Source organism: Ischnura elegans, chromosome 9 (genome assembly GCF_921293095.1).
Source record: "Ischnura elegans chromosome 9, ioIscEleg1.1, whole genome shotgun sequence".
In the NCBI taxonomy this organism is placed as follows: domain Eukaryota; kingdom Metazoa; phylum Arthropoda; class Insecta; order Odonata; family Coenagrionidae; genus Ischnura; species Ischnura elegans.
In genome coordinates, this window is record NC_060254.1 from 6,461,641 (window position 1) to 6,488,069 (window position 26,429).

Genomic DNA, 26,429 nt, shown 5'->3' on the forward strand with positions numbered 1-26,429 from the left:
CAGCGATAGTGTTGGAGGCCGGCGAAAAATAGTAATATATTCGAGGATATAAAAGGACAAGCGCGTAACGAGCGATCTTAGGATTCAGTAAGATTAAAAGTTGTAAATGTAACTATCTCCTGTGATCGACAAAGGTACCTCGTCAACCCATAGTTTAGCTAATATGTTCGTGTTGAAAAATAACAGGCAATATTTATCCAAGAGCATATGGTTTATTGAAAAGAAACTGTTTCATATTCAATTAATTAAACTTGCTGCACTTTACCAACGCTAGCTGCACCACATTACGAAATTTTACAAAGAAACACTTCTTGGTCGTAGGATCGTAGAGCTATTAGTCAACGATATCGAGGGATAAATACAATCAGTATTATTATAACACCTACGGGGTTTTAAGAAAGATTTGCGCGAATTTTAATTATGACCAACCGTGACTCAGAGGTTAGTGGAAATATATAAATTAGTATAGAGTTGAATTAGTTACTCTTTCAAAGAATGAACAGTGATGGGGAAACGGATATGAAACTTGATATTAATCATGAAATGCAAAACATGTAACTAAAGGCTGGGAATAAGCACAATAAGTAGATCTGTACGTTTCTTATGCAATGCCATGTGGTATTTGCTAAAATCTGAATTTTTTCCTCAACCGGCAGAAGGGAAATAGCGAGAAATAGCAAATGGATTTAAAAAGGCCGCTCTCTTCCCCAAATGCATGGGTGCGGTCGATGGGAAGCACGAACTAGTAATGAGATTTTCTCGTGGTGGCTCAATGAACCTTATCGACAAGGTCTACTTTTCCATTCTAATGATGGCAGTAGCCGATTCAGACTACATATTTACGTATATCGTTACGTATTGGCGTTAGGGGCCTGTAGAAAAGAAGGCGACTCATCCGTTTTTCAATCTACCACTTTGTTTGAAGTTGATGGTCAGCAAGAAATTGAATATTCCACCCCCGCTTCCCCTGAAACGCTACTAGTAGCGAAGATTTTCCATTTCTACATGTTATTGGTGAAGAATTTTCGCTGTCAGAAAATGATGCGACCATATGCAGGACGCAATCTTTCGGAAAAAAGCGGGTTTTCAATTGATGTTTGTGCCGAACACGAAGAAACGATAAATGTGCATTCGGTTTTCCGTGAAATAAATGGACAATTTTCCATAGACCCTGTTATATGTCGAAGCAATTCGCGAATGACATCTTGAAGGCATGAGTTATTCTTCATAATGCAGGGTGACTGAAAGATGAGCGCAGATCTGAAGAAATGTACATTATACATTTCCCAGTTATTGCATGAAGTAAACAGGTTTCCATGTTGCCGACCGACAAGTACAGCAGTCACCATAAGAGATCGTTTAGCAGGCTACTTGTAGGTCCTGAGTGGGCTTTGTCATGGAAAAGGAATAAAATATTATATATAAGTCCTGAATATTATATAAGTACATTATAAAATATTGACTTCCCCACTTTACGTTATCATTTCTCATCAATAAACAAATCATCTTCTTAAAATTTCCACGCTTCTCCCCATGCTTATTGTTGTTTCAGCTAGTCTTTAATGCAATCTGCAACCTTGTCCCACAGGGAAGGCTTACTCTCTACTTAGTACTTCGATCAGGGTTGTTATATAATATTTAAAAATGTGGATTTTCGGGAACAAAACAGAGCCACAAATGAGAGTGATTACAGAACTATCAAAGACGTGAGCAACGGCACGACTGAAAACCATCTCCCTTCCGGCACCGGCAAAATAAAACTACGTGGGCAAGCTTACGTAAAGAAACGTTGTAATCGACAACCGGTGCCGGCGCCGGCTTCCGATTTGCCGAGTTCATCGCCGGCTTCACTCGAAGGTGCCGGTGACGGCGCCGGCAATGATGCCGGACCGGACTACGTGTGTAGGCTTCCATTTGATTGCATTGCATCCGGCGCCGGTGCCGGTAACGGCACCGGTTTTGCCGGTACGTGTGAAAACGGCCTAATCTCCACCGCCGGCGCGCCGGCCAGAACCGGAGTGGACCGCACGCTCGAAAAAACGATTTAAAATTCGGGGTTGCTTGTAGGTGCAAGGTTTTACTTTAGATTTTTAGACACCCAACGTTTTTCGGTTTGGTCGTAATGATTGTCATAAAGTTTGCACCATTTAAGTAACAATTCATATCGAGACTAGGATATGGACAGAGTAATTAATTTTCTTCTTTTTAGTTGGCGAAAAAAACGTTGTTTTTAAATTTATAATATTATTCTTGTTCTTATGTTCTTGTTCCGCTGACTTCCCCTAGGAATACAAAGTACGAATCACATGGCGGGTTCCCTTAAAAGCCCCGTCGTCGTTTCTTCGGAATTTTCAAAATGTTTCTGTTGGGTATCAGCCACCGCACTCCCTCCAATCCTGCGTTCGCCTCTCCTCTTGCAGCTGGAGCAGCCTTTAACGTACGTTATGATCAGTAACTGGGTAAAAGTAACTCACTTCCCGGTAACGATTACATTTCACGTATATTTTTATGTAATTGTTACGTGTGTTGCTTTTTGAAAATAATAGTTACTTTGACGTTAGGACTGTATCTAATAGCGTATGGCAAAAACTTTTAGTGAAAAAGTGTATTCCTACGCGCGAGACTCTGTTGAGGTACCAACCAAAGTCGATATGTTAAACTTGTATTTTAAGGAAACATTCTATGGGTCCTCAGTCATGAATCTCGTAGGCAGTTTTCAAGGGGTTTTACGGAAAGTAACCGTAGCAAGTTACTTTTTGAAATTGCAACTGGTTGGTACTTGTAACTGATTGCAAATCTTTAAAAGTTGCTGTAACTGAGTCCGGTTACAGTTTTTGGCTCGCTACCATCTCTGGTTATGATCGTGTATCAGTTGACACGGGTGGCCCCTCCACATCTATACTCTATAGGTACCTTAGGTCACTCTGACGGTAAATTTCTTGCCTAGGTCGTCCAACTGTACCCATGTGTACGTTGTGCTTGGTGTTGCGTTCAGTTGACAGATGAAGTCGCGGATCTGCGATGACTTCATAAGTTTCGTGGGCGACACACCAAGAACTAAAAGCGGCAGAGCCCTGGAGGAGATAAGATTCGTCGATTCGTGTTGCGGGAAGACTTTCGGATGAAAAAGTAAAAGAGAGTGGCTATTTAGCACTCGTCCGGCCACATCGTGGATATGCAACGAGTACAGAGCATCCGGCGGAGAAAGACTTAACCCGTGGACTCAATTAAATACAAAGGAAAGCAGCACGATTCGTCAAAAACTGATACGGGCGCACAAGAAGCGTTACACGGATGTTGAACGAATTGGGTTGGGAGCCGCTAGGTACTCGGAGACTTCGCGCTAGGCTTACATTGCTTGATCGATTAAGAATGGATATGTTTCAAGGCTAACGGAAAACATCATCTTCGAACTCCTATATTTCAAAGTCCGACAGTAACGACAAATTAAGAGAGGTATTTATCGAAAGGATATTTGTAGGAATTCGTTTTGCCCCCGAGCAATGAACGTCTTCGATTAATGCTATGCGAGGGACTGAGTACGGGCATTTCCTTCTCTTTTTTAGTAATCGCCTGGTGTCTTAACACCCCCTGACACGCGCCCATCGAGGCGGCAGTATGTAAATGTATACTCTTCCTGGTGCCCTCCATCCGTTTGAGGCCCGTGAGCATCGGTGGGGAATTTGGCCCGATGGAAATCGAGTAGTGAACAACACTGCTTTCTCTCTTATCTGCCTCAGTTGCGACCTGTTCGTGGACACAGAATAGGGCGGGCGCACTAATGGCATCTGCGTCTAGTGTGCATTCGGTAGCATTGAGCAACTGTAGATCATTGCGTGGCCATTAGCGCTGATGCTTCCTCTCCTGCCTTCTCGTCATCGTCTTCATTGTGCCCGCAGACGTCGTCTTTTCTTTCCTCTTGAATGCCGCGACGCGTCGAGTGTTGCAGGGCTCAGGTACGTATCGCTTGATCCTCTCGCAAGGAACGATTGATTGGGAAGACAAGGCCCGCCCATCCTCTACGGAGGTTATTGAATTAAAGATTGATATTATCATTGCTTAATCAAAGCAGAAAAGAAATACTCCTTACGTCTTTTATCCTTAATTGGTTCCCGTAGCTCGTCTGCTTCTGAAGCTCGTTATGCCTTTTCATTTCAATTTTCGCTGTCATTTAAAAAAACTTATTCATTGCCAAATGAAATAATTTGAAAGTGTCGTCATCGTTTTCATTATAGTTATTTGTTAGAGTGCTTGCGGGTAGATGATGATGTTTGTTTTTCTGACTGAAGGTTTTCCTACGCGTGAGCTGGCCACGTACATTTGTCAATGTGATCGCTAAGAATTTAGTCCACAAACATGCAGCGATTTTATCCCTGTGCTTAAGATGTAGATATATCGATATCCTTTGTGAGGCATAACTGTGGACGCTGCTTGCAAGCTATCGAATAATGGAAATAATAGTTACTCGAAAGATAATGGGAATTGAAATAGGTGGAACTCTTGATGAAATAAATAGTAAGTCACGACGCCAAAGACTAAGTGTCCTACTTGCCGAAGTAAATTTTATTGTGGACAACTCATACCATCCACGAATTAAAGTGTCAATTACTTACATTGTATTGTAAATCGAATTTTTTTCGTGTACATGTGCGTCTACTATCGTAGGATAAATGTACTTTGGTTGAAACCGTCGTAGGAGTGTACTCAACAACTTCCCAAATTTCATTGCATTCGTAGGAATGATGCAGTAATGCATGAAGGACAAGGAGACGGATCGATTAGCTAACTATTTATTTAAGTACTTAATGGAAAATTAGCTCAGCAGATGTAGGCTAATTATAAAATGAAAGCTGCCATCTTAAACCGTTTGGAGAATGCGAGGTTCACTGCTATATATGCTATTAGTTTTTCATTTGATGGCTCTCTTTTATGGAGATCTTGTTTTAAATACCCGCTTAATTTTTGTCCCGAGATGTCAGTTTCCCTGATTCACCCGGGTGTTATTGGTATAGTCCAGTCGGCGGCCACTAGGTGCGCTATTACGTTACCAACCGCGCGTGTAAATACGAAAGTCGCCACTCGCGTCGCCTACGGCAGAACGATCCGATTTTCACTGGAGCTGCGATTAGGAATGCCGGCCGAATCTTCTTGTTCCTTATGACGTAATCTATCGATACCATAAATATTCTGTGCCATTACTCGCGAGTGAAAATAAGTTATCGCAAATATTTTGTAATGATTAGATCACTCCACGCTCGCGTTGCAGTGCTGCGTGTAGTTTTCGAGACAGATCCAGGTGGCGGCATCAGTCAAGCGTCTGGTGGAATGAGTGAGCCAGCGAGTTGATCGCTCTTTCGTCTTTTGCGATTTCTCTCCATTTCGTGTTGTCGTCCGATGAAGCGTGGAAAGCACGGGGAAAGATGGGTCACCGCGTACCGTCGCGCGTAACAATCGAAAGAATCGCCGCCGTTCTGAATCAGCGAGACGAATAATGGCTCACCTCTCTCTTCTCACAATGCCTGTCACTCTTTTTTCATCTTCTTTAACGAAAAAATTTGTGATGACCGGTTTCGTCTACCATGATGTTTTTTGTGAAATTTTAAATTTTTTTCATTTCAAACGAAGCAATTTCACCAGGTGGCGCCGAAATAATTGTTTATAGCATATGCCTCGGTTTCAATAGACGTTAAAGGGATGTCGTGGTGAATAGGCTCATTCCGATGAAGACGTAAACATTTACTAAAGCCAAATTTAAATCACCAAAGTCAAAAGATATATAAAATAAGTGATATTAAGCGATTTGAAGCTTATTTATGTCGAAATATTGCCTATCTTACCTTAGGTTTGAATCCATAATCAGGAACTTTCGTTTAATTAATTCATCACATATTCTCTTCATCTGTTTCTACAAATTTTCTGGATATTAAAATTAAGAACATTATTTTGTAGGGTGTCTGTCATTCATTCTGTATCCAATTTGCTTTTCCCCTCCTAAATTTCGAGCTATAGAAATGAGGCTTGGTGCATTTGATGTGGATTTACTGTGTTCATGAATTGTTTTAAATTTTGAGGCTTTATCAGTTGATGGCGAAGATAAAAACTGTGAAAGTGGAAGACTCTATTAGTTAAGTCATATATTTTTTCAATTATGTGAAAAGTTGGTGCGAAATTTCGAAGGTGCTTTTAACCTGTACATCTATTATACAAGTTTACAAATGGTTTTGCTGACGTTTCGCTTAGGAGTAGGAGTTCTCTTTGGTATCTAATCTCCAGTCAAGTATTTTCCACAAAGCAGTAATTCCTGGCTGAAATGCATGCGGCTGGACTGCTTTGTTTGTATTTAGTCAACTGATTCTGACTTTTAAAATTCTTGGTTAGCAAATGTCTCCAAAATATTAATAGTATAAAGTAAAAGGGCGCAAACTTCACTATGCTGTGGTTGTGTGAACTGCAGCAGCTTAGGCATACCAAGCAGCCGCCTTAAATGCAAAATTTGCATTCTAAGGCCTACATCCCAGTAATTTAAATTGTTGACAATCGGACGAACGTAGACTTCTAGTTCTCTATCTTGTCTGGCGTTATTTTTAACCTTGACACCTACTCTTGGCTCTTCCGATAAAGTCAGCGGGTGAAAAATAGGTCTATTAAGTTCTGAGGAACACACGGCATCCGCCCATTAGGTATTTCCTTAAATCATTACTTCCTCTCTCTAGTTGGTTGCAACTGATAGTTGAAAATGAACTGCCTACTATCATATTACTAAGCGAACCTGGACCGAGGTCTCATCGTTAGTATCGTAGCCTTGATGATGCATAGGCTGGAAAATCCGAATTTCGATTGTTATCTTTTTTTTAAATCAGAAGCACTGTTTTTATGTATGCGTTTATTATGGGATACTGCAAAATATTTGGCGCGTAACGTTTTTTGGGGTGATACTATTTGGTTTGTCGGCACTGTAAATAGACATAATAATTATCGTAGTCATCAAATAATCGCTACTGATCTTTGATAAAGCGCTTCAGGTGATTTTATCCAATATATTTGCATGTCGTTTGAATAAACACGCCGATCGGAATGACTTTTATGTACCATTTGTCTGGTCATTTTGTCCACAAGCAATAGCAATTTAAAAGAGAAGTGCCCATCAAAGTTAACCCTGTATATTTTAGCGTTTACGTTTCTCAAACTCCGCCATAAGACTACCATGTAGGAAGCGAGGAAACTGTTTTATTGTTACCTGGCAGTAATTGCCTGAAATGCCGTAATGAGTAATACTAATGCTTTTGCTGGTGCATAAATATCGTAAATGATACTAAATTAGCAGATAAAATGATGCGTAAGACAAGATATACAATTTAGGCTTTATTGAGAATAAATACCACGGGTGTAAGCGCATTTCCCGAGCTACGCGTACGCTGTCTAAAAATATTGGGGGAGGATGTTCCGGGGGAGCCTGTGCTTACATCTCGGAGGCTGCGGTTCTAAGTACTGACGCCTTCGAATTCGAAATTCATTTGAGCGATTGTAGCGTTAAAAGGACCTTTATCCAGACGACAATCTTTCTCATCATTCTCTCTCGCCTTCCATTTCTCATTAACTCCTTTCTTGATATTTTTTAATAATTTATAAATTTTACGCCAGGTGATGGTCACCTATCCGAAGAACAGCCGGCCACACAAGTCCTTCGTTTGCACGCACCGCCTTTCCCTCAGTGCCGAGGAAGAGCTTGAATTTTCCTTGTCACGAGTTGCATAATCGTAATTGATCAGCGCATGTTTGTAGACAATCGATAATGTGTGTACAAAGATACGGGTGGCTAGCCAATGACAACATGTCAAAATGCACCTCGTTCGGGCAACCGTTGCGTAGAAAAGTTTCATGGGAAATACCATAGCAATTGTTCTCTTTTAGAGAGACGTATGAAATTTAAAATGAATGCCAAAAGATCCTTAATCCCTAAATGAATTGGCATAATAATGACATAAATAAAGTTGGTAAAGTAGTCATGGGCGTTTTACTTCAGCCAACAGCCTAGGTGAGGTTAACTTAGGAAGGCTTAAAAAAACCAGAACTTTTTTAGTCCACGTACTAATATCTATATTTTACTCGTAGGGGAAAATTTCTCCCATATTAATCAACGCGCAATATTGCAAGTGATGGTACCAATATCATGAAAATAGCTTTAAGGGTATGCTTTTCGTTCAAATTCGAGTCTCCTTTGGGACGGACATTAACCATCTCTCTTCCCTCGCACTGATCCGTAATCATGTAAATGCAGCCCTCAAGTGGTTGTTTTCGAGCGCTTCAATACACTTGCGAGTCACCAAGGGAAACACTTTGATTCTCGCCATCTCCAAATGTCTCTTTAATTACTAGCAACGCTGCCACCTGTTGGATCCTGCGTCACCACCTCCAGGGGCGCAGCTAGGAATTAAGGCTGGGGGGGTATGGAATACCCACCAGGATAAGAGTTTGGTGCGACATTAATAAATTGCAGAATTTTAAGATAAACTGTTCAAAATGGTGAGTTTTACGGATTTCTAAGGGATATTTTATTCATCCTTACACTATTATATTGGTAATATCAATCCAATTAAGTAAAATGGGTAAAAATTAAATATTTCCCTGAGCTCTGGGAGGGGGGGGGTTGACCCCTAAACCCCCTGACCCTGCGCCACTGACCACCTCCTCTATTCTGACAAAGGTATTATGAAATGTCTTCCCACAATACCTACATTTAGAAAACACTAAAAACAATTGGCCGGTCTGCATGGCCAAATCCTGATAAAGAGGAATAGGATATTTTCCATTTTTCCTGAAAATGGTGTTTCATCGTGGAAGAGAAAAGTTTCTCTTCCGTATCCTCGCCATTGGAAAGTAGTGTCGCCGACTTCTTGCTGGCTAACTAACTAGCTGGCGCGTGATTGGAATGAATCGCCTCTGTAATGTCTCTATGCAAAGTATGTTGCTTGCACGCGTGTGAAATGGCTCGCCCTTGTTCGTCTCCGCACGACCCGATGCATTGCATTGCATTGCCGCGTCGTTCCCCCGTCTACGAAGCACGCGACGTCACGTTCGAATCGTGAATGCGGGGCCGCCAGTGTGCTGGCGAGGGCACGTGGGCTGTGCCACTTTTAATAATTATATCTTTCGGTTTTATTTCGTGTGATTTGACTTGACGATGCGTAGAATCGTAATAGTCTGGCGGGATGGAGTGGAATTCGTCCATATTAGAATATTACCTATCTAGTGCAATTTTCCACAAATTTCAACGCAATACAAAGTTGTTTTACTGTCAATGTTCAATGGTTCATAAAAATACAGTGGGTGCAAAAAGTATTCGCACAGCACTTGTTTCCAGCCACTGTTACTATTTTGACTCCGTTGCACTTGTTCTTCGGATTCAACATGAATATGTTATTATCATTTGCTGTTCTTGTAAATGTATACATGTTGAAGGAAGGAAAATTTGTTGCTAATTTGCTATAAATTGAGTCCAATAGACGAATATACAGAACTTTCGCCCGCAAAAAGTATTCGGACACACGGTCCACGTCGATTTAAACGCGTTGTCCACCTGAGTCATTGCTGTCCAGCTGTGGGCGCTAGTGCTTTCCCTTGTTTGTTTCGAGGTGAAACGCATCTTTGACCGAACGGCAACCTGGGGCCTGATTCTGGTTCTTTCTGGTTATAGCCAACGCGATTTGTCGAAAAGATTGGCGAACGGTGACTGAATTCGTATTCTCACTTTCATTCGCTAGCTCATTCGCCAGAAAAGCTCCGATTCGTCCCTCTGGCGGCGAATAAGTTATTCTCGTTCTGTCTAGCGAGCACATAGCGAATGTAAACATTCGCCACGTGCGAATTTCGCTAGCGACGACAGTGAAGTCGCACAAGCGACGACAGTGAAGTCGCACTAGCGACTTGGCGAAAGAGGTGATGAGGGAACGACTCGTGATTTAATTACAGCTATACATCATTATTATGCTATGATTATGATCCGAATTAGTTTAGTTGATATTCAAATGCTTGGCATACAACCTGTGTGTTGTTTCACTCGTCTTGTCGTTCTGCGTAATTCAATAGATGGGATTAAAAGTGGGTTTGAATTTGAATGAACCGCGAAGCTTTTGTCTGGCAAGCGTATTGTGTTATCGTGGGAGTGCTGCTATTCTGAGCACATAAATGCGTTGGATTGCCTGAGAAAACTTGCTGTTTCGGTTCTTATGCTCGTGAACGCTTCATCGAAAATAATAGGAAAGAGACTGACCGGAGTATTCTCATAAAAGAGCATGTCCTCTAATGAATGAAGTAGTGGTGTAGTGGATAGCACGGCTATCTACCAATCTCGATGTTATGAGGTCGATTCCTGCCATTGGCATCTGGAAGGGAATCCGGAATGCTGGGTTTTGGAATACTACTACGAGTTTTTTCTTGCTCATAGCCGCTTCACATCGTTCTCACTTGTCACGATTCTAATTATTTCCCAAACCCTATCTTTCCTGGCTTATTGGATAGCTGAAAATTCATTGATAGTTATTACAAATTTGATCAACCTTCCTTCTGTCTGCATCCCCTCCTCTGGCACTCCCATACTTATGCGAACATCTTTACAGGAGGTATTAAATAATACATTGACGTTGTAATGCCCTTCGTATATTTCTGTATGACTCATTCTAATTTGTTCTTAAGTGAGCTAGCTAACTCTTGCCCATTCTCAAGACGTGCACCCACTTCTTTCTCAAATTAGGGGTTTTGGGGAATCTATACAGAGAGATAGCTTTTGTCTCACACAGGTTGGTGCAATTATAAATACAGCACATTTTGTTACTCGTGAACTTCTCCTTCTATGTTTTTCATCATAATGCTGTTGATATTCAGCTAAGAGAATATACCGGCATAGTGCTGGCTGGCTATGGTTGCACACGAACATGTAGTTGCTCGCGCTGGCCGTAGGGACCAGATTTTGAAAGAGACTGTGTACCACCTTTTCAATCTTGTCTGCCACTACGGACGGTGGGGGAAAATCCCAGCCATTGTCGCAAACGTCCCACCTACTTGCCGGTGTGGAGTTGGAGCGAAATGTGACTTCGCTTGGAATTTTATGAAGTTGGCCTCGTTTGAAAGAAAGGGATATCATCTTTCGACCAATGCAAAAATATTAGCCTCGCTCGGCTTCGAGGCATTTGTCTCGTAATATGAGCGATATCATGAACTCAGCAAGCATTGTAGCTGAGCCCTCCGGGGTGACAAAATGAATAAAATCACATCTGATTCAGTTTGTATCGTCGTGGATGAAAGAGGGACTTGAGCGTGTGCCTTGTTTCGCGAAATTACGATTAAAATTCTGGGACCTATCGTCCACTACTTGCAAAAAGTCAGCAAAATATGCATCTGTTATTTCCGTCGGTAGGACTATAGTGAGACAAATTGAAGATTGAAAAGGTATAAATATTTTAATTATTTTAGATGTAAGGGTTATAATCATGATATTAGGTTACTACTTATATTAAATTTACCGAATGCATATTTTAACTTCTGAAATATTGAAATAAAATGCATAACATAATTTCCAGTTTGTCAAGGCCTCAGGCTACCGTAAAATTGGACCAGACAAATGGGCCGTTTTTAAGACAACTGAAGCCTAATCGGTATGGGAAACTTTTCGGAGCGCGCCGACGACCCGCATGTGTGTGTATTCCACCTGTCTGCTTGTTAATCGTGGTCCTCTTCTTTGTCTCCGCCCTCGCTACCTATTCTTAGTTATCTTCCTCTCCACCTTCCAACCACCTCCTCCTATCACGGTGAATGACGCGATCGTTTTTATTTTCCGCCCCTTTTGAGCGATAGCTTCAGATGGATGATGGTGGAAAAGTCGGGCGCTGGCACCGCTTTTCACCCAATCAGAGCGCACGGCTCCCGAAAGCGATTTTAACCCTAATCGCAGCACACTTTAAAATTTAGATGTTATGTTCAAGTTTCGACTTTCGTTCCAGCCGTGTTTTTTTCCAGGGAGACTGGGATTAGGCTAGTGCGCATGTGCGGTCGGGAGTGAAAATGTGAGATAGCACGTGACCTTCCACAGCCCCCGTCCTGTGCCGTCGCTTCGTTCCGCCGCCCCGTTCCTTCGATGGCATTGTTGCGGTTTCTTTGGAATGAAAATGTTATTCCCATTAACGTTAGAACTCTCGAAGGAATAGACGTGTCGGGCTCAGGATTGATACTCCGTATTTCAGGCTCTAATTCGCCAAAATTTTCCCATTTCCGTGAAAATATTGGCGTATTTTTCGAAGACGTGTGGTTTCACCGGTTTCAGTCTAATGGGTCAGTTTCGTTTGTTTACTCTCGACGACGTGATCATTGTTGTCGGGATGAGAAAAAGTGACACTCTCGCGGCGACTAACTTACTCCGCTGGCTCTCTCCGCCTCCCCCACCGCGCTCCGAAATAAACCTCGCCCTCCGTGTGACGCGCCCCCATTCAGTGGGAGGGACCCCCGCGCTGCCACATCCGCTTAACTTCCCACCTCCAACCGAAAGCCCTCTCAAACGACATCTTTGGCCCAACGTGCTCGCGCTCTCCAATAGGGTGGTTTCCTATTATTTTTTATCACCTAAATCGAAAGATTATTACTCACGGAGTACGCATTTCACGCTCTTAGATTTTCGAATGACTATATATATATATTTCGCGATTAAACGAAAAGAGAATGTTTTCAAGCGCGCGAAAACGCGACGGCTAAGTAGGAATGATGGGAAAAGTCCGTGTGACGTATTTCTGGTATCCGCTGCCGCAAGTGAGGTGACCTTGGGGCGAAGCTTAAAGCGCTGATACGACGCAGGATGCTAGTAGGTAGCAGAGTACCCTGCTAGCTGGTAGCGCTTGGCTTAAATAAGGATTATTAACACCTTATCAAACGAAGGAAACTTTCCGACCATAGGCAGTCTCAATAGGTGATTATTAAGAGATGTTTCCCTGAAGTCTGTGCCTCATGCATCCATTGGTTGTCTCAGACGATGTAAAACTCCTATCCTCTTGTGTAGAAACTAGGTCCTTGTTACGTCACGTGGAGTGGAATCGCATGGGCGCCAATCTGGCCTTTTTCTAATGAGGATAAAATTGACCCTTGCCATTCGTCTAAACCGTTTATTTCTAAAACCAAATAATTTGCATATTATGAATACACTAATGGTGGGTAACGAATAGCTATCAATGCATTTCGTTTTCTTTGATGAAGGAAACTACCCTATTCCCTCTCGCCTATCCACGTGGCAAGGCAAGGGTCACCAATCAGTAAGGGGGAATGGACACAGGTCATCCGGAAAAAGTAGAGTACCATGCCATTTTTCACTAAGTGCTAGTTCACCAATTTGTTGTTTACTGGTTGTGATAAAGTTGGAAATATAACGAGACTTATTTTTCCGTTTTTCATCTATTGCCAGCTTTTCAAGCTATGAGACAAATTGATGAGAGCACTGGCGTAGCGTGTAAAAATGCAATTTCTTTCCTTCATAAAATAAAACAAAACATTGAAAATTATGAATTTAGGAAGATTTTTCGTCAAAAGAAGTTTTTTGATAATGAAAAGTGTAAAAATCAGTTTAAAACCCTCTGCTCAACACCCTGTTTTTCTAAAATGTTCCACCCTGGTTTTGGACCCCCCAAACCCGAGCGAAACTCTTGGCTACCCCAATGGATATGAGAGATGGACTAGTTAATTATGTCACACTCGCACCGATCATTTCTCCACTTCTCAACCACTGATTAGCCTTGAGAATGGGAGATCTATCATTCGCTATTGTTTTCTCACTGTTGTGCACGATTCCTACACTCAATGAAAGATTCTCCCTCAATGAGTGCAAGAAACAGCGAAACACTCATGACAGTAATACCTTATTTATTTGCTATAAAAGACACTTCGTTAAGTTTCGATCTAACTCATTTATATATTTAGACTTTGGCAATATACTCTCGACTTTGATTGTGTATAACGACCCTTTTTGAGAAGTGGATATTGCTGTAATTCTCGCATGTAGTGAATCACTGCTGGACATTTTTCTATGATTTTTTAAATCTATTTTTAAGTAATTTTTTATTACCGTATGGTCTTCCTAAAACCATAAATTGCATAAAATCCTGAGCACCCTACCGGCTGCCCTCCATTTTTATCCGAACTGCCTCTCATCTGTCTAGCACGCATCAGGTTGGCGTGGTCAAACTCAAGTGCACCATAGGCCTGGGTTTAAATCCTAGCAGTGGCGTAGATAGTGGAAAGCAAGATTGCATTGGTGGGATGGACATTTTTTAGGTTAAGGTTTTCTGGATGAATATCTATTACTTATACCTAGGGCTCCTAGATTATGGTAAATAAAAGCTTCACTTGGCGGTATAAAAATGGACCGAAATTCTGTATATAAAGTCGGTAAAAAGACCTATTTTGCGATAAAGGCGGTAAAAAAATCACCAAGTAAAACATATCCTCTTCCAAGAACAAAAATAAACTTTAATCGAGTCAAATGCTCTTAAGCAACACGTATCGGAGGAGGGAATACTGATCACTAGGTAATAAGCAATAATGATGCTTAAATGATGACATCGACAGACATATATTAGTGAAAACTTCAAACTTAATTAAAATACTTGATCTTATTGTTAGTTGAAACATGTCGCAGCACGTGTGCAGTTGATTCCAAATATGCCATCATACCTCCTTGTTCGGACGCAGTCGGGGGTTATCGTGGGCTACCAGAGCGCAACAGTATTAGCCACGGCTCTGAACGCGTTCGCTACGAGGGCGGAGTTATTTTTCGGAACATTCTTTGAGGGCGATTCTTGCCCTGGCACTCGTTGCTGCTGAGTTAATCCTTTGTGCTAGGGGCTTGTTGCTATGAGGTATAAAAGCAAAAACTTGGGTGCCCTACCGAATCGCTCACGCAGTCAGGGAGGTTTACGTAGCGGCGGGCTCCAATGCGATTCGCGGCCTAGCGCATCCGTGACTTCAACCTACTATCGGCCGCTTTGCGAGCTCTTCTTCACGACACTTGTCGGGACAAGCGATGGTTAATTGGTTGGGAAAAAGAACTTATTGGCGGCGTAGCGACGATAACACTTCGGATGAGTTTTTGGGGTGAGGCAATCCGGCGGCGTCGTGAGTCCGTGGTTTAAATTCCCGGCTGCAATTTTATTCTAGGATAAAAAAACAAGCGCTTTTTGGCTGTTTTAAATTTAAAAAGTAGCGAAATGATCAAAAATACTTTCAAAGAAACAAAAAAGGAAAAGAAAATCGCAAACCAGTCAAAAACGTTAAAATTCGCATAAAAACTTAGTGTGCCAAAATTCGCGAAAAATTTCAAAATTTACGGTCGCGAAAATCAAGGAGCCCTACTTATACCATTTATTTTACCTAATTGAAATGAATTCCTATGAATAGGTATTCCTCGAAGAAACCGTGAAATTGAATAGCACATACGTAGGCAGTCAAACATGAGTTAGTGAAAAAGTGAGTTTGCTTGATCCCTGATTTTGAGCTGTACATGACAAGATTTCGTTATTTTTTTATTAGTGGTGGTTTCTGTAAATGTTCCTTGAAATGTATTTACTGTCCACTTCTTTGCATATCAATTTTTGTGTGTGTGCCACTGATTTGAAAATGGATTCATGCTTAAAATATTTTATTTGAAAATGTGAGACTATTGTGACTGCCTGATATGTAGTATGCGATAAAAATTGGCAATTTTCTCATTATTTTCTAGCATTTCTGTGTAAAACTTTGAGTGGAATTCATTTTAAAGTGAAGAATTTTTTTTTTTAATTCAGAAAGTGTTGTAAAAGAGGTATTGGCCATCCCTGCTTCATTTATTATCTACTTAAGGATGGTACCCGTAGTATTTCATTGGGCAGAAAGAGTTAGCAATCAGATCTAATACATGTAGATACAGTATTTAGTGTGACTTAAGTTTAAAATTTAATGGAAGAAACACCTATACATATACCAGAAGTCAATTCTCTTCTTATGGTAGGAATTGTTAACTTAATGTGGTAAATACAACTCTAAGCATCATTTTCTTAAAAAAAATCATTTCTGCATGTGCTTGTAAATGAAGTCTAGAATAGTTTTGGAAAATTTCAGTAATTTGCTTTCATGTGTAAAATGTTAATAATGATATAAAAGCACTATTAAAAATTGTTCTCATGGAAATGGTTTCTCAATGCAGCCTAAAACATCACAATGAGAATGTATCCTTGTCATCAGTGGTTTCGTTCTTGTAGTTTATGTGAACTTGATCACCATAAAAACAACCCCTGATTGTGGAAATCCTTCATCAGTGCACCTATAAATTGATATTTCTTTGTAATTGTTTTAATCAACAACAGTTTAGACTGTGCAATGCTGTGTGAATGAAGCTGTCAATCAGAACAAGTTGCTTTATATGATAAACGGTTGCAATATACGATTTGCTTGTATTTAATTTATTAATTTATACCTTTAGAATTTACACATTCATTAATGTTCTCTGGTTTCTTTTCAGGAAATTTAGAAGCAATTTGTAAATATCCAAGGGATGGCACGCAGCTGCATAAGGAAAGATCAAAGTTCTGTCATGAATAGTTGGAACTTGACAATGGAGTTTTGTTGTGGTTTGAGTGTATTTTTAATGACCTCAAGGGAACTCTGAGATGCACAGCATGGACCGTGGCCATCTACTACCCAATTCACTCAATGTGGTCGCGTTGGTCTTCATTTCCAATGTCATGTGATTAGGAGCATGACATTTTCATATCCAGGCTAGTTGTTGAGGTACCAAAAAAAGTCTCTATGTGTTCAAGAACTGAACTGAACCGCATCAGCTGATTGTGAAGTGTGTGAGCCAGTATCGAAGTGTTTTAGCTTCGAGTTATGGTGATGACTATGAGGGCATTTGAGTGAAGGTATTTATTAATTAATAAATTTAGTTATCAAACTTCACCAGAATATATCAAAATTTTGAGATTACAATCATAATTGCTCTACTAAAAGTGAGAGGCAAAGCTACTGAAATCATAGATCACCCTTAATTAACAACAATATGAACAGTACTACGAGGCATGTTTTTAAAGTATGTAAGTACTGTTTTGACATAAAAAAACAACAAGTAATTTTTTTCAAAAATAATTTATTCACTTGAAAGGCCATACTTTACTTTTGTACATAATTCCCATTACTATTGAGGAATTTATCGTGTCTTGGGATCAGCTTTTGTATGCCATCGTCAAAGAAGCTTGCCGCCTGATTAGACAACCGCTGCTTCACAGTCGTTTTCACTTCGTCATCATCGGAATGGCGCTGTCCCGCCATTAAGGGTGTGTTGCTGGTCGATTTTTTGACTTGCGGCGACACAATCAATGCAACAGCATACTGTGCGACTTTACAAAAACTGCGCCGCGCTATTCAAAACAAAAGGTGTGGCATGCTGAGTGCAGGTGTCGTTATGCTCCACGATAATGCCCGTCCACACACAGCAAATCGAACACAAGACCTTATCACTTCTTTTGGCTGGGAACAATTAAACCACCCTTCATACAGTCCTGATCTAGCGCTGAGCGACTACTATTTGTTTATGCACTTAAAGAATCATCTGGCAGGTCAGCACCATTCCGATGATGACGAAGTGAAAACGACCGTGAAGCAGTGGTTTTCTAATTAGGCGGCAAGCTTCTTTGACGATGGCATACAAAAGCTGGTCCCAAGATATGATAAATGCCTCAATAGTAATGGGAATTATTTAGAACAGTAAAGTATGGCCTTTCAAGTGAATAAATTATTTTTGAAAAAAATTACTTGTTGTTTTTTTATGTCAAAACAGTACTTACTTTAAAAACACCCCTCGTATATTGAATAAGTCAGCTATAGCAAAAACAAAAATAACAACCATATAATGATTTTATTCAAATCACTATATTCAGTGTATTAATAGCGCTCAATTTAAATTTACTAATTTTATAATATTTCTTACATTTGATTCAGGCGAGATATAGTGAGAGTTTGCATATTGAAATAAAATGCAATTGCACTTCTCCAAATATGGTCTTCATAAAGGCCTTGTGCCAGTGAGCGGATATGCGCCCATTGTATGTATTGAAAGTAGTTCCGGAAAAGTGCAGTTGTATTTTATTTTAATTTAATTTAATTTTAATGCATCTAGCATTCTTTGGGGGGGAGTTCCAATTTTGACTTCATCTTGAGAAAGGTGGATTGAAATGATAATTTGTTTGACAGGAGAATCCCTGCAGCTCCCTTAAATGACATTGATGTTGTAGACATTGAACGAGTAGACATGGGCGGTGGAAGCAGTGATTGTGATAAACTCGTGACGACGGTGTGTGTGCTGTGCATATTGTGCGCCTCTCATTCCCATTGTTCCCTCCACGGGCCGCAGCTGCCGAGAGCGCCTTTTCACCACAATGGGCAGTCGAAGATGGGCCGACCACCAGATGCCTCCATGAGCCACGTGCTGCCCAACGGGAACAAACTCCTCTCAAAGGGTGCCTTTCCTTCCTCCTCCCCGAGTGAGCAGTCTCTGGACAATGGCTCCGCTCTCTCCAAATCCGTGACTGTCCCTGGAATGCTCTCCCCCCTCTCGAGTCATCATGCGGCAAGTGAAGGTGTCGTGTCACATGAGGAAAGTCATTGGGACCAGCGGTTGGGGAGCCTACGTGCATCGTTAAGCCACGTCGGGGGACGATCTCGGAGATCAGCCAATCATATTGTGAGCCCCCTTTCATCGAATGAGTTCCTCGACGAGATTTTCAGAGAGTATGGCGATGGGAGAGTGATCAGCATTGATGGCTTCAAGAAGATGCTGGCAGTGCTCAAGTGGAGAGAGCCACTGAGTGGCGATGGGGTTGGCAGTGCTGACCGGAGGAGAGTCGACGGCAATCATCACTCTGAGGTGCCGAGCGAAAGGGTCGCGGCTGCAGCGCACGGAGTTTCCTGCTCACAGTCAGGTAGTCTGTTCTTAATTCTTGTTAATTTATATTTAGTCCACAGTGGAGATATTTTATTATGATTGTAGGTGTCAGAATGATGTGCTACTAGACATGGGTGCCGAGAGTTAAAATTTGATGGCAACGGCCTCTTGCTGTGCAGGCATCCACGCCAAAGGCCTCTGCTGCATGAATTAGCCACTATTTAATGGCTAAAAGTTAGGTTCCAAGAATTAATAAGTGCGAAACTAAGGATAATATATTAAGTATTTATTCTTGTTCCAAGAAAATTCTGGGAGATGCATGTCTTATTTTCAGCTTTGTGTGTGATGCCGCAGCAGCAAGGAATCATTTCTGATGTCATTGGCCCACCCTTATATGCAGCTTCATTTCAAACTTTGACTCTTTTGGTGATCACACAGTTATAATGCTAACATTTTATATATAGTACAATGCAGAACTCCCCATTGCCTTCCTTGCATTTGCCGGTTTTTATTCCAATAGCTACAGATCCATGAAAATCACCAGATGTGATATCATGAAAGAAAACGAAATACCGCGAAATCAGTAAGTAAAACGAAATTTTGCCTTTTTTGCAAATTTTCGCAGTGCCTTTCTCTCCAGGACAAATGCTGCTAAACTCATCACTTTCATAAAAGTTAATTACATCTTTTTTGGTAATATCAGCTAGCTGTTTTATTTTTTTCTGGGTCACATCTGGAAGTTCCTTTCCTTTACCTCAGATCTCACTACTTCACTTGGTATTCAATTGCATTGCATACTTAAGCAGTTTTTGATTTAGTCCATCTTGTTGGCACAAGCGTAAGAATGGACAACTGCTTTTCCCAGTTTGACGCTTTACTTTTTTTTCGAGATCCTCTATCGTTGCATTGAAATCAGAACAATTAATTTTTTCGCAGGTACCCCACATCTTATATTACCCCTCTTTGTGGTAAGGGACCGCGGTCATTCAATTGTTCATTCAGTCAGTTTTCAAAATAAATAATTGTTCCTTTCCCAAAAAACGTAAACTAAGAATTGAATTCTATGTCTGTTGAGCATCGTTTACAATTTTCAAACTAAATTCTGCGATTAATATTAACCTGTATCTTAATTTCAGCATAAACGTCAACAAGGAAATTGTTGCTGCATTAAATGTGTTAATATTGATGGTCGAGCTTCCTTCAAAATTTGACGATTCTCAGAATAAAGCGAGGAATTCAATTCAAAAGTCTGCAATTTACGTACAAGTAACAATTATCCATACAGCTAATGGGGAACTTGCATGGGTCGTCAATTGCTCTAAAAACTATTTTGAATGAGTAAAATGGATACATTAGCTCGCAAAAATACCTAGAGTTTCTCCATTCATCATCAGAAGAAGTAAAAAAATTGACTTAAAAATCGAGAAAAAACTCACTGAGCCGACCACTGCGAGAAGACACCCGAGCATTGCCGAGGCCAGGCGTGACATCATAGGTGCCTAAACAACCGTGGGGAGTTGCAAAATACGCTGAGTGCATGATGTAAAATTTGTTTTGAGGGAGTATTTAGCCGCTCATCGTCACTTTATTTTGTTCTGTTATTCTTGAGCAAGTTTTTCTATTGCTATTGTGCCTCGATTATTACCTGGGATATTAATAATGCGACATCAGGATGATGAAGGACAAGTGTCTCACTTAGCATGTTTTAGTTAACAGAAAAATGGATGATAACGTTGCTGCTCGTTCGAATAGTACACCTGAAATTCATCTACATCTACAAATACTCCGCAAGCGGCCTAAAAGGCATGTGGCAGGGAGTGTTAGGACCCCAGCCTTTTTTTTAGGACACCAAAAATTGATGCCTCGACCCTCATAGAATTTGTTAAGACAAATTATTTCTATACGTCGGTGGCAAATCGAGATGTAAAAGAAACTTGTAATACTAGAGGATAACGATCGTAAGCTGTGCTGTTGAATTTGGCAACGCCGAATCAGCGGAGAAGGTAGTCCTATCCGTCCTTTGGTACGAATTCACAGCAAAACAGTCTGCACACAATCCACATGTGAGATCGCGAATCGGTTCCGCTGCCAACACACACAAGCCACAACCTATTTCAATAATATAGGTAAATCCATAAACAATATACTAGCATATACCATAAAAATATGCTGGGAAATAGGCAAATAGTCTTATCAAAAACTGGAAGTCACTGTCACATTCTTATATTCATCACGTACAACTTACAATAACAGAGCTCGTTATGGTGGAAACAACTATTTATTCACTGATTTAAACCCTTAAATTAGCCCACACAAGTGACACAGGTGACTTTTCTCATTACTATTCGTAGAAATAATGGAATAACAAACTTCACACACAGTTTTTATTTCAATAGCTTGATCGTGAAATGTCATATCTACGGTGAACAACGGAGGCTAACACGCCACTGACAATTTTTACACTACTGTTAGACATTTGTCGATAGCGTAATAGCACTTTTCACATTCAATCACGATGGAACACTGATAACTCTTGGCCGATATTTTTCAACCTTGTCAAACTTTGTGCATTACAACCCTGGCACTGTGATTATTAGCTGTAGCTTAACGGGAGATGTCACGTTGAAAATAACACTATTTTGGCACAAAAAAATGTTCCTAGATGTCTCCAATCAGCAAGCAAAAGTTGCATTGACAGGAATTCACCTCATAATACAAGCACAGGCAGTCCTAAACAACGAATTCTCCAGTACCTACAAATAAATGGATGAAGTTATTGTATATAAAATCATAGCGGACATTCGTAAACATCAAAATTGGTCTAATTACATACTTAAATGAATGATATGCCGTCGATAACATCAACATTCAATTAATGTATCCCCCTTTCATCGGCTGTGGCTCAAACTCCTACAACAATGTTATTTAGGTATCATAACATTTATGGTTTAACTGCTCATTTTTATATTTTATGCCCTTACTCAGATATTAATATCATATATAATAAAAAATATGAAGGCTTCCCAGCCTCTATCGTCAGATATTTTGCTTTAAATAGAAAATAATCAACACGTCTCACAAATGAAGCTCTCACAACTGCTGGCTACTATTATAAACAATCACAATAATTGCTTCGTGTTATATTTAGGCACCTATGATGTCATCGAGGCTTCGTCGGCAGTAGCTTGGGGGGTGAGGGAGTTTTTGGTGCACTTTAAAATTCGTTATATTTATCATCGAATATCTCGCGAAGGAAAAATCAGATTTGCATGCAGTTTTCTTTGTTGAATTCAGAAAATAATTTTCTGTCTGCCTGTGAAATGAAACAAATTCATGCAAGTTCCCCATTCATAAAAACGAATCGTGATTGACTGCGAAGCAATGCCGCTGGTAAGGTTATAAGCCAGGAAAGGAGGGAGCCCAACTACCCTTGGAGTCCGAGATTATGTGGAGTCCCCTCTGTAGGAAGGGTCGAAAAAGGTTGGTGCCGAGAGGGTGTGATTATCTGCGAGATCCATCTTAACAAATGTCTAACATAAATACTACGTACAGAGGAGACAAAAGAGTCTCTTTGGGCTCTGTCCAGCAGTCATGCTAGGGAGAGAACTCCACCGTTTCGAAAGGGTTAATGATTCATTCACAGACTTAGTACTTAGCTGAAACACAGGATAAAAGCACTGATGTATAATGGAAATACTCATTGCAAGTTATATACCAAGGAATCAATGAACATTCTGCAACAACTGAAATGTGATAGTGAAGAACCTAGCTGGTATAACAACAATCTTAGGAGGAACCTTAAGAAACAGATGAGAGTATAACTTTTTCCAAGAGTCAATTATGTGAGGTAAAAAATTGCAGCTTGAAGCAAAAGAAACCTGTGCTGTGCAACACTGAAAAACCAAGAAATCAATGCATACTACACTGTGAAATTTAAAGAAAAAAAGCACTTGGTGAATTACTGGAAGAAAATCTTCTTGGAACTTCTTCGACTGTTGTTTCATCATTTGATGAAGATGGTACACTTGTGACAGAAAAGATTGACAAAGCAAACACTTAAAATCCCACTTTGAATGTGTACACACTACAGATGATACTGCATGTTATTTAGACATTTCATTCTCTGAGGAACTGATGAAAGAAATCACTATTTAATGTGATGGGATCACTAAACACCTACAATTGATAAAAATTAATAAATTTCCAGGTCCATAGGCAATAACTGCACATGTCCTCAAGGAGTTCGGACCACAGATCAGTTTTTATAGGAGAGAATATTCATTAAGTCATTGTATGAAGGAAAGATACCGATGAACTGGAAATAAGCAAAAGGGAAACGGACATGATCCAGGGAACAATCGACCAATATCTTTGATCAGTATTAACTTTGATATTAACTTCAATCATGAACAAGATTCTTGAAAATTATAATATCATTGTCAGCAAAATGATGACTTTCCTGGGCAAATTTGTAACTTGCCTAATGGCTGTAGGCAAGGTTGTTGGAAAGGTAGATCATGCAATGTGCACCTTGCACTCTTTATTAATGTTGTTCGTGTATGTGATGAATTGAGAGGACAAGTTGATGCATTATTTTTAGATTTTAAGAAAGCGTTGGACTCGGTAACTTTACACATTTCAGTCGTACAGGTTAAATAAAGTGGCAGTAAATTGGATGCATGACTTTCTTAGCGATCATAATCAAAAAGTAGTTCTTGATAAAATTAGCTCTTATGCATTCAAAGTGGCATTATGGAGAACATCAGATTAGAATCCCACTATACATATATCAAGGTTTGATAGAAATGATAAATTAAGAGAGATATTTTGCCTAACAGCAAAAACAGTATGAGAATTAGTTTTCCCCCTGAACATTAAGGACTCTAATAAATGTAAGGTGGAGCTTTTAAGTGTTTTCTTTTTCTTGGTAAACGGCCGATGTATTCATGCCTTCCCCTGCCACATGCCATTTGGGGTGGTATGTAGACAGAAATTCTTAAAATCTAATATCCTTTTGCGGTTCTAAATTTATGAAAGAATGGATGAGTGAGCAAGTATTTTTTTCTATCTTTACCTGCCATGCAATTCTTTAAATTGATGTACTCATTCATGAATATTTAATTGTTGCGAATGAGCTTAAAAAATAGAGACACTTATATTTTTCTGTTTCTCTGTCACCTACATTGCAAGCCATTGGCGACGAAAGTCAATGGCCTTAACTGTTTCCCAGATAAGTTGATGATGAGGTTGCTTGTCCTTCCCTCCTATCACTCTCACGTGATTCATAATCGCTGACACTCTTGCAAGCAATTCCTTCCAGCTATGATCGTTCCTCTCTCATGAACCAAAACTCATGAACCAGAACTCTAATGACATTAACAACTCGTAAAAAGTGGAACTGTCTTTTTTTCTTTGAATTTTATGGGAGGAAAGATGGGTGATGAAGATTTTAAAATTGTCTTTACCTTCCATGTACCAAGTTCTATTCTGAATGAATTGATTTTGTGGAATTTTTTAGTGAAGCTCTTGCTGGGGCTGTCTGCCTTGGTCATCATGTTTTCCTTCTGTTAAACTTGTGTATTCTGTTCGCAGTTACTTCCTCACGGAGCCCACACTGCTCACTGGAAATGTTTAGTGTGTGCTCGCGTCAGTGGCGTTGCCATTGGTTAAGCAATTGTCAACTTGCATCGCTTTCAAGATAACGTAACAAACGGTTACCTTGACATTAATTGGTGAGGGTGGATACCATGCATGTTGGCTATTTGAGTACTTCTCTGCATTTAATTAATAATAATGCCTGTGGGTGTATGCCATGGATATGCAATCATCAGATGGAGTGTTGGTGGTTTTGTGTGTCTTGTTTCACAATAATGTGGATGGACTACTTAACAAATGGAAATAGTCAGTGTCTGTGGTTGTTGGTTTTATCTTATCTCCTCATAAACGAAAATTCTGTCCAGCTCTCTGACTCATGTTTAATACTGGTATGTTTGTGTGTGACAGATTGTATAATGGAGTGATACAACAAATATATATGAATTGATGGAAACACACCACTGGACAATCACCTATTTACTCATAACTGCTTCACACTATGGAAGCTTATGAGGGGATACATCAGTGGAAGTGTTTCAAAAACATGCGGAACACATCTGAAACCATACATAGTTTATTTATAAATACCAATTTGATGGCCAGTTTGGTTTTTACAGATTGTGAATATTAGATTAGTCAATCAAAAGACACATCTTTGTGACTTAAGTAGATATATTGATTCGGTAAATATCTTGGTACACTCATGTCTGACCCATCAGTAAGGAAGTTAAAAATACACATAGTGCAATACCTGTGAATAGGAGAATTAAATGACAATAAAATAGCAGTTGAGATTTAATTTGGTATTAAATGTTATATGGTATACCAGAGGGGAAATTAGCGGTATAAAAACTTTCAAAGAAATACATATTTTTTAATGGTTTGACTAAAAAGCACACAAGCCTCTTGTCTTTTCATTCTCCTTGCATATTTTTGAATAATCTGCAACCCAAGTACACACTTAGGTGGCCAAAAAAAGAAAACAAATATCATGTACCAGTCATGGATGGATCTGGAGAAATGACTCTTACATTTGCAATATGCTCCTCTCCACAATCTCAGTTATTGCCAGCTGTCAGAAACCCACAATACACTTCCAAAACAAGCAGGGAATTGAGCTCTTAAATGAGTTTCCCAGTGGTGTCCATTGAGTCGTGTGTGTCACTCAGGGAATTTGTGTTAAATAGCAATGTGTGACGCAGAAATGCTTGTCGAGTGTTAACTCTCTCTATTCCATTGAATGTTTTTCATCTGGACTTAAATTCCATCGAATTTTGAAGGGATTTTTTTTTTTTTCAATTATTTTAATCTTGACATGAGAATTTGTACTCGTGTATGTATTGTCGTTACTGCACCTTTAAATCCAACTGGGCTGATACTTTATGTTAGCGGCTATTACCTGGGCTAGAATGTGGGTTGCCTACTATTAATTTTTGTATTGCAAAAAATAAGCTCTTTAAAGCCATAAGGTTATTGGAGATTTCAAGTAGCTCAGTTTTTTATTGTTGGCAATGCATGTATGAAGTGTGAGTGATATTGTCCATGGGAAGCACTTTCGTGACTCAGGTTCCTTGCTAGCCCTCTTGTGTTGTTCCATTGTACATTCCTTTAATCACCAAAGGTTGGTACAATGTTTTCTATGTAAGTATGTATGTAGTGTTCCTATAGGTCATATATATATAGGTGGAGTGTAAATCAGTGGTGTGCAGAGAATTCCTTCATCGGCAAGTTTCAAATTGAAATTTCCTTTGAGTTGTCACATAGCTTTCCTTCAATTACAGAGATTACCATGTTTTTATAATTAGATAAATTTAGAAATTTCTTTTTCTGTTATCTACCCTTTGCAATGGCTGTGGTGGAAAGGCACTAGTGTTATTTTTTGCTTTTT

General features: G+C 39.9%; 1 protein-coding gene across 1 annotated transcript in view; it reads left to right on the top strand.

Annotated features, from left to right (window-relative positions):
* LOC124165876 (zinc transporter foi) overlaps window positions 1-26,429 on the top strand; it is a 77,438-nt gene that overhangs the window by 30,446 nt on the left and 20,563 nt on the right. The window contains exons 2-3 of the mRNA XM_046543413.1: window positions 16,529-16,928; window positions 18,256-18,983. Coding sequence (XP_046399369.1) covers window positions 18,314-18,983 — 670 coding nt within the window. The 5' untranslated portion in view covers window positions 16,529-16,928; window positions 18,256-18,313. The remainder of the gene's footprint in view (window positions 1-16,528; window positions 16,929-18,255; window positions 18,984-26,429) is intronic.